Below are 9905 nucleotides of genomic sequence, written 5' to 3'. Positions count from 1 at the left end.
AGCATACTGGACTGTTGGTATTAGGAAGCACACATGGATATCTATTTGGAGGTAACTTACAATCCCATCTTGGGCAAAGACACTAAAAGGCAGCATTGCCATATTTTAAAAAACTTCAAGATAGTCTCACTCATCAAAAAATAGTAAAAGAGAAGTTATTGGTACAACAGACACAAGAAACTTGTGGTTTTCACCACGTTAGGCAACTTCTTCAGTTGGTCACAATCACATAACATGTTGTAAGCATGTAACTCAAGAAAGAGTAAGGTAAAGGATTTTTGTTACTGAAAATCAGTCCATTTCAAACAGTTCCTGAAGTTTGAACATAGTACTTAATGGAGTGATGATGGATTTGCTATTGTAGTGCCTGTGCTAGAGACTCATCAGGATGACTTTTAGGTTTGATGAGCCTCTTCCATGGACACTGTTGTAGATGCCAAAGTGCCTCTCTGGGTTCTCCCTGCCTTCCTCAATCCCTGTTTTAATCTTAATTGACAAGAAAAACCTCACTATTGAAGAAACTGAAGGGCCTTGATCTTTCATTCGTATCTGCATTCAGAGACCCTCACATCAGAGGTAAGTTTCCAGGTTGAAAATAATTTTCAAGTAGTGCTGGTGCTGATATTCCTGTCCTTGCAGAGCTTTTAAGTATCTTAAGTGTACACAGCCTTTCTGACTGTTAAGTACTAGTGCCAATTGCTTTGGAGTACAATACACATCCCTGCAAACATAGGTGAAGATTGTGTATCACTCTTTATACAGTGGTGTGGCGTAATGCAACTAATAAATAACACGCTTTCTTCTAGCAGGGACGGGACTGGCTGCACTTTGTTAGATGCTCCGGTGACCTCAAGTTAGAGCATCTTTCTCAACTGTGGAACCAGCTATTTTCTGATGTTTGTTTTGTTGGCACTGTGTTCTGCTAATTCCATGGTTCAACTGGGTATTTAAGAGAGACTATAAACATATTCAGATGAGATGATAGCAAAGAAATGCTTTTATTTCTAATCTTCCTTGTCAGCTGAAGTAGCTAAATAGGTTGGCAAGGTATAAACATATGCAACAAAAAGCCATTTCATATGAATAGAAAATAACTGATACAAAGAGTATGTGGTATCGATTAAGTGCACACATGTCCCAGGTAATGCCAAGAAATTTTTGAGACAGTATTCGAATCAATGCACAAAACCCATCTGCTTAAGGCTAATACTTCTTTGGCAGGCTACCTCAGCTGTGGTACACAGATCTATTCCTTACCTGCTTACTGTGGGGCTTTTTTTTATTGATTCCATTACATTTCCCAATGTATCATTTAAGTAACCAGACCTCTGCTTCCTTGCATTCACATCAGGAGGTAAAACATATCTTACAACTACCAGGTCTGAAGCATTTCACACTCATTCTATGAACCCGTCTGTAGTTCAAGAAGATAAAGAGAAGGGACACAGAAAATATACAAGCTGAAGGACAATCACTGTCCTCTATCTGCACGTAATCTGGGAAGGAAACCTAACACAGAAAACTCACAGAAAATACACAAAATTAATAAAAAATAATAACCTATATTTAAAATATGAAAATATAAGCCAAAACCGATCTTTAAGACCCAAAATACTCATAATCTTAAGATTTAACTCTGAATACTGTGATTATCTAAAAAAGTAAAAAAAAATGCATAGGCACAGAAGAAGTAACTACAATATAAAAGATATAAATCCATTTCATGTTTCAGGACATACACCAATTTTAGCTAGGACTGACGAAGGTTTAATGCCTATGGGCAAACAACTGTTTCTATGAGAACCGTCAGCTCTCCCTGCCCTCAGCCTGTTTGCCCAAGACTGGCAGGGGACAACACGCCGCAAAAGGCAGGATCTGGAAGTCTGTAACCTCGTTATTTGTGCTGCCGCTTTGCCGCATCATTTGATGGAAACATTCCTATTCGCATTTAATGGCTGATATTATCACTCCACAACAGATTGAGTTGGACCGTGCTGCAGTAAAATCAACCAATAATAAACCGAGTGAAAGAGTGGGCATAAATCTCTTCTTACAATATTGTAATTAAATTCCACAAGAGCTAGTAATTTTAGCATTACAGTCTGGATTTTTTTTTTTTTTTTCATTCACCAACGAAATGTAAATCATACAGAGAAACTTGCTCAAAGTTGGGTTTTGCGTGACTTACTCTGCGGTGGTGACAGCCATTTATAACCGGTGAGACTGAGGGTAAAGTGTCAAAGTATTGAGATAAGCGCCTAATGCGGTGACAGCCAGGTGTTCTCACTTGAACTCAGATTTTGCTGTCTTCACCGGCACTACACGTCCCGCTCTATAAATCTCATAACAGTCATGTAAATATTTGACTGCTACTGCAAGTTTAAGTACGCCCCGGGCGGGCGCCGCGGGGAAAGCCTGGCTCAGGAAGGGCAGAAAATGTTGGGCTGAAAGAGGAGGAGGGAACAAAAAGAGTGAGAAACAGCAGAGGGAACACCAAGGTTGGAGAAGGAGAAGGAGGAGGAGGAGGTGCTCCATGCTGGAGGAGATGTCCACATGGCAGACCATGGAGGACCCATTCTGGAGCAGATGGATGTTCCTGAAGGAACTGCAGCCTGTGGAGACCCCACGCTGGAGCAGGGACAAAGTGTGAAGGGAAGGAGCAGCAGACAGAAATGTTTATGTACTGACCACCCTCCACCCTGACTTGTGCTGCCTGGGGGGAGGTACAGAGTCTGGAGCAAAGCTGAGTTTGGGAGAGGGGGGAGGAATGGTGTGGCTTTAATGTTTATTTTTGTTTCTTACTACCCAAATCTATTTTAACTGGCAATAAATTAAATTGATATTCCCCAAGTTGAGTCTGTTTTGTCTAGGACAGTAATCGGTAAGCGATCTCCCTGCCTTTATCTCAATCCACGAGCTTTCTCATCCTATTTTCCTCACCTGCCTCACTGAGGAGGTAGAGTGAGTGAGCAGCTGGGTGGGTGCCTGGTCCATAGCCAAGGCTAACCCACCACAGTTCTTCTGTCAGGGGCAGTCAGGCAAAAAAAAAAAATCTCTGCTTTTTCTGTGCATTTTTAGAAGAGAGATATTTGGTGATTTTAAACTCTGTAATTACATGCAGGTGTGTGTACACACAAGCACATCCACTTTTACTACATGCATTCTGCAAGGGAGTCCAAAATGCACTCTTTTAGAAAAAGAGGAGAGAAAAACTGCCACTGGCAAAAAACCCACTCCAAACTCAAATCCAGTCAGGATTAGGATGGTAAAGCTTGATTTCTGTTAACACTGACACTAGTGTTAAAACGCAGATATTGATACTTGTTTGATTGAGAATTTCAGGCTTTTTCTTCTAGAAAGAAAGCATTTACAGTTACGGGTCAGATACTGCAATGGATATGCTACCAAAACATAACATAGGGTGTCACTGTGGTTAAAGCTGCAAAAACAATACTTGGATTTCGACGTGAAGGAACCTATTGCCTCTTCTGTTAGCTGCCTCTCATCCATCACCTTACAGAACTACATCCTGCTCATGAAGGAAAGACAGAACTGCGTCAACTATGGTCATAACTTAATTGCTGAAAGGCTTCTTAGCAGCATAACTTCTGTATTACAGCAGCTGAACTCATAATGACATAGACGTAAATGGGTCCTCTTCAAGCTATTTAGGTTCGAACATGACATCTTGCAAGTCAACACAAATGCAATAATAGGTCTCAATTTCTGGGAACTATTTACATTACATACAAGAAATAGGAAAAACAGCATCAAAAGTAGGTGTTAGATATGATTCAAATGGCACGACTCTTCAACTCTGACTTGGGATATTTGCTTAGCTAGACATCCCTTTAAATGCAGACAAATATGTTTGTGTTCCTCCTAAGATACATTATAAATAAAAGCCCCAGGAGACTGTATGTCCCAACACTGCCTGATACCATTTCACTGGCACATCTTTGTCCTACAGGAAAAAGGGTGCCTTTTCCTTGAAGGATTTTTTTTTTTTTTAATTTGCTTATTCAACAGCAGTACTCTGACTCCACCATTTTACTCTTTAAGTCAATAAAAAACAGCAATCAAGCACAACATTACATGAGAACTAATTTTTACTAGTAAGTAATAGCAATACCTCTAGGACCTCACTCCAAGGATTTAAAATATTTAAAAATACCGTTGCATTATATCTCAGATTAATTCCTGAGCAGTGGCAGCATCCCTACCTTATTGGAAAGACAACTGAAATGTAGATTAATTAATTTTCTTAAAAACATGTCCTGGTTAATTACAAGCCTCACAAGGGAAAAAGGAGAAATTATAAAATCTCGTTTCCTCTGTTTCTTGCTTCAACTGTCAGGCCACCTTTCCTTACTGTTTTACTGCATAGTAATGTAATTGTCTCTCCCATGAGCATAATTTGCTTTTTTTATAAAAGATCTTTCTCTGAGCTTTCTCCATGGGAGCTTGTGGAAAAATGCAAAGAGAGTGAAGTATGGATTAAGTGACAAGTGTACTGCTAGTTTTATTCTAGATTACACACCAAATTAAAATTGCATTAACTTTCTTACACATCCTGAAATACCTCATTCTAGGTGGAGTTATTGTAGAATCATAGAATCATAGAATGTTTTGGGTTTGGAAGGGAACCCTAGAGGTCATCTAGTCCAACCCCCCTGCAGTGAGCAGGGACACCGCTAACTAGATCAGGTTGCTCAGAGCTCCATCCAACCTGGCCTTGAATATTTCCAGGGATGGGGCCACCACCCTCATTGTAAAGAATTTATTCCTTATATCCAGTCTAAACCTACCTTGCTTCAGTTTATAGCCATTACCCCTTGTCCTGTCACAGCTGACCCTACTAAAAAGATTTTCCCCATCTTTCCTATAGGCCCCCTTTAAGTACTGAAAGGCTGCAATCAGGTCTCCCCGCAGCCTTCTCTTCTCCAGGCTGAACAAGCTCAACTCTCTCAGCCTGTCCTCATAGGAGAGGTGCTCCAGCCCTCGGATCATTTTTGTGGCCCTCCTCTGGACCTGCTCCAACAGGTCCATGTCCTTCTTGTGCTGAGGGCTCCAGAGCTGGACGCAGTACTCCAGGTGAGGTCTCACCAGAGCAGAGTAGAGGGGCAGAATCACCTCCCTCGACCTGCTGGCCACGCTTCTCCTGATGCAGCCCAGAGTACGGTTGGCCTTCTGGGCTGCCAGCGCACATTGCCAGCTCATGTCCAGCTTTTCATCCACCAGCACCCCCAAGTCCCTCTCGGCAGGGCTGCTCTCGAGCCTTTCTTCCCCCAGACTGTATTGATACTGGGGTTATATGTTAATCTATTTGAGAATGACTGAAAGGAGGACAATAATACTTGTAAATTATATTGTAAAATGCTGAAATTTTTGATCAAATCTTGAAACAAATTAAATTCTCAAATTCAGAATATTATTGGCTACACTAACAGGCATTACACTAATACCTGGACCACTCAATGGCAAAATTAGAATTTTACTATAGAATTTTTATATAACAAGTTAAATTTTCATCATGAAATGTTCTCTAAACTCAGAAAATGGTCTTATACAATACTTAAACAAATATACAGCCTCCCAAATTAAAGAACTCATGAGTCACCTGTAAGTGGAATAGCGAAAATTTTGAAAAGACAAACAATCAAACAATAATGCAAACGTCTTAGAGGATCCAGCTTCACATGGGGGAAAGAGAATATCATTGTAGGTACACAGTCACTGCACTGGCATTTTCTGGTAAATGAGGACATTTTATAGTAAGTTAATGTGGACAAAACAATATCCTCAGAAGCCTGAGCATGCAAGCCTTTCTCATTTAATGGGTACTCTGCAAAGGCAGAGTGACTTGGCAAAATCAGAACATGTTATTTAAAAGAAACCATTAACTACTGGATTACATTTCCTTGAATACCTACCAAAAGCTGTCCAGCAAAGCAGATAAACAAAATGAAGGAAAGCAAGAGAAATGCAGCCCCAAATGAAATTCCAAGAATAGATGTTCTACGAGAAATAAGAAAACGTGTATTAATTTCTCTGTTACACATTTGTAGCATGACCTTTCTTTATGTATAATAATGATTATATGAAAAATTATCATGTGAAAGTTGCAACTTCCAAACATTAACACCATGGAAAAACAATTCCAATCCTTACCAGAATGACAGGCCTTTTTCCTGCCATTTTCTCAACTCAGGAATGCTTGAATTGGCTTTACCTCTCACTTTGCTAACCTATTACCATGAGACAATAATAATTTCCACACAAATAAATTAAATGACAGAGTGCATTAAGAGCAGCAACGTTTTGGTTTTTTTTGTTTTTACTTTAGAAAGCCTATATTAAATAAGATCCTTATTGCTTTATTTTTATGCTGTTGATTTTATAATTTAGGAGTCTAACAGGCATACAAAATTAATTTGTTGGTAGTGTCCATTCCCCCTAAAGGTAGAAAAAGCAATAGCATGGTACAATGATGCCCGGTTTTCAGTGTCTCACAGCTAGAACCTCTGATATCTGTGATCCTAGAGTCTCTCAGTCAGCAAGGGGCCTAGTATAGTGACTGCTATTTCATGAACAGATAGGTATTCAACACCTCTGAAAACTCCATTTTGTATCAGATTTGACTGGCTGGCCAGTAGATCCTGAAGTATCGGAGGACAGGAGAGGAAGGAAAACTAAACACCATGAAGAAAAGAAAAAACAACAACAGCCTTCAAATGAAAAAAAATTGCGTAATCTATACTCTTCCTGAAATCATCCTTACTCCACGTTCTAGCTCGTCTTTTTCTTGTATGTTACAAATAGGAAAGTCCAGCCAAAATAGCATCACTGGATTCTCAGCAAACAGAAAAAGGGATGCAGAAACAATTCGTGCATGCATTCAGTCTGCAAATGTGGAAATCTCCCTATATGAATGCCACAGTAGAGTGTAATTGCTCCATCAGGCACCAATTATGTTTAATGAATGCCAAGAGGAGATCAGAAGCTCTGGACCAACTGAGTTGTTTAAGCAAGCGAACTAGATGCTGCCATGAAGTCCCTCACCTAGGTGTCTGCTTTCATTTTAACCACAGATTTGACATTTTTACAGAATTTAAAAATCTCTCTCAACTCCTTTGTGCATCAGCAGATCTCTTATTTTATCAAACCTTATATGCTAGAAATGTCAGCATGACGGTTTAGAAATAAGTTTTATATCCCTTGTTTTTTCCACAAAACCATAATAAAAGTTACATGCTAAGTTAGCTCCTCCCTAAACGTGTGATTCAGAGTTAAAATACATATTTAATAAAACCATATATCTCTGTTCTTTAAAGATGCCACCTGAATACAAATATATACATTTTAGAAACTGTAATACTAAAAATTTAGGAGTAGAACTCTGTGGATCAATTTCCTTAGTTACATACAAATATTGGAAAACATTTTGATCTGTTTCAACAAGAGTGTTAAAGAAGCTATTTTCAGGAAAGAACAAAAAGGCATTAACTTCACAAACCAATTTGATGCCATACTGCTGCCATTAAAAGCACTTTGGAGGATAATTTATGAGCTTCCCTGCCAATCATTCAGAGAACCTCTTATATGCTACGTATTCATCAGATTTTGGGTCGATGCAAACAGCTAATGAAAAACAAGCAACTGGCAATTCACAACATATATTAATCTTGAAATAATGTTTCTTTTAGAAGTTATTTGAAAATCATTATTGCTTATGAATACGTGTTCTGCAAGAATTTCTCATCGAGGCTAGGACAGTAAGCTGTACATCAGTGTATGGAAAGCTATGGTCTCTACTCTTAGGAATTTAAAATCTAGTAAGCAACAGAAGAGATGACAGAAAAGGAATATAATTAACAGGCTTATTTTTCGTATATGCATAAACACTTCTCATCATTTATGCTCTTCAGTAACCATTCCTGCATTTCAAACTATTGCTAGTCTTTCCCTGATATGAAGGATACAAAAAAGGAGCCTGCACACCTTAAGAAATGATTCAGCTCGAGAATAGCTTTATGAGTCAAGTTTGGAGTGCATCCATGTAGAAGAAGAAATGCAGATGTTTGTGAGAGAAACTGGAGAGCAAGGGAAATAAAATTAACATGGCATAAAGAGAGCTTACGCAAAGAGTACTTAATCACGTGGGCAACAGTCAAGAACAAAAGGTCTTTGTAGCTGTTTTACATGATCAATGATGTTACTGGGGTGGCATAAGAAAAGGAATTACATAGCAAGGTGAACACGATTCTGATTACCAGGACAAAGAGAAAAGAACTAAGGGTAAGCAAAAGGAAAAGTGGTATCTTATAATCCAGATTTGAGGAGTGAATACAGAGAAAAAAAGTTGTACGATTTTTGCTCGCCACACCCCCTTCTTTTCTAGGACCAGCAGGACTTCTGTTTCAGTTTAGGCTAAGCCAAAATAGTTTCATGCTGCTGCTAGAAGGAAAGAAGTGGGCTGAAAATGCTGTCACAGGAATCAAAATACTAAAAATTAAGTGCCACCATAAACATGCCTCATTTGAGGCAATGACCATAGGAAAGCCATAATATGCATTTATTCTTTGTCACTGGAACATTATGAAAACAGTATAGGACTTTACAGTAAACTAATCTTGCCTTTATTGTGTAGAGTCATCAAACACATCGCACAAGTCACCAAACACATTGCATTGGTAGATTCAGGCAAACCTTTTTGTCAAAAGAGCACCTGGGATCCCATAAGCCAGCTAACTTTTTACCTGCCTCTTCCTATGCTTTCAAGGAATTCCCTCATTTCTGAAAGGTCTGCTCTCTGCTGCGGTGCCCCGCCAGGAGCCCTGACAGGACAACCCCTGACAATAACCTACAGAGGGACAGAGTTTCAAACTGAGGAAACAATATGAGAACTTCCCACGCTTCAGACAGTTCCAAGTCTAAATAATTTATGATCTTGGCTATCCTTCTCACATTTTTCTGGTTTCATCAGTAAATACCTGTTTTGAATAATTAATTTGTATCAGGTGGTATGAGATTGGAAAAAAAATATATTTATACATACTTATGTCTTGTTGGTACCATTTTAACTGAGAAATAAAAATTTATTATGAAGATAAAGATACTGAAAAATGAAGGAAAGAACATATTCTTTCTACACTTTTGTAACTTTTAGGAAAATATGTGACTTATGGCACATGTCCCTTAATGGGACATAGAGAATTTCCTTAGCTTGCCAGGAAATTAACATTCATGTTTTGAAATATTTGATTGCAAATTCTCTTGAGGTGATAAAAGCATAATGAAGCAATTACAAATGACAACTATACAAGGCAATACTGAATTCAGACATTTTTGGTATCTAACAGTAGCGACTTCTATCTTAATTCAACTGATGCTTTCAATAAGCCATCAGTGGATTCAATGGCTATGTAGACTAACTGGATGGCAGTTTCAGTGTTAAGAAAAATCATTTGAGTACTGTAACTCTACTTGAGGGTTCTTTTTAAATCAGATACATCTGCTGGAAAACCAACATGACAAGCTGTAGGCAATCCAGCAGGTTTCTCGAATGCATTGAGGACAACTTCTTAAGCCAGGTAATAGACACCCCTACCCAAGGGGATGCGAGAATGGACCTGGTGGTCACCAATGCAAGCGAGCTCGTCGGAGATGTCAAGTTCGGAGGCAGCCTGGGCTGCAGTGATCATGCAATGGTAGAGCTCACGCTCCTGAGGGAAATGGGAAGAACAAAGAGTATAGTCAGGACCCTGAATTTTAGAAAAGCAAACTTCCAGCTCCTCAAGGAGATAGTCAGAAGGACTCCCTGGGAAACGGTCCTCAGGGACAGGGGAACAGACAGAGCTGGCAGATCTTTAAGGGTGTGATCCACAGAGCGCAAGAGCTCTCGA

General features: G+C 39.2%; 1 protein-coding gene across 1 annotated transcript in view; it reads right to left on the bottom strand.

Moving 5' to 3' along the window:
• Nucleotides 1–9905, bottom strand: part of ADCY2 (adenylate cyclase 2) — a 212722-nt gene that overhangs the window by 47047 nt on the left and 155770 nt on the right. The window contains exon 15 of the mRNA XM_009638721.2: nucleotides 5934–6018. Coding sequence (XP_009637016.1) covers nucleotides 5934–6018 — 85 coding nt within the window. The remainder of the gene's footprint in view (nucleotides 1–5933; nucleotides 6019–9905) is intronic.

The sequence above is a fragment of the Egretta garzetta genome, unplaced genomic scaffold (assembly GCF_000687185.1).
Source record: "Egretta garzetta isolate BGI_Z169 unplaced genomic scaffold, ASM68718v1 scaffold264, whole genome shotgun sequence".
Taxonomy (NCBI): Eukaryota; Metazoa; Chordata; class Aves; order Pelecaniformes; family Ardeidae; genus Egretta; species Egretta garzetta.
Note: the sequence above shows the minus strand (reverse complement) of the source record. Positions and strands in the feature narration are given on the sequence as shown.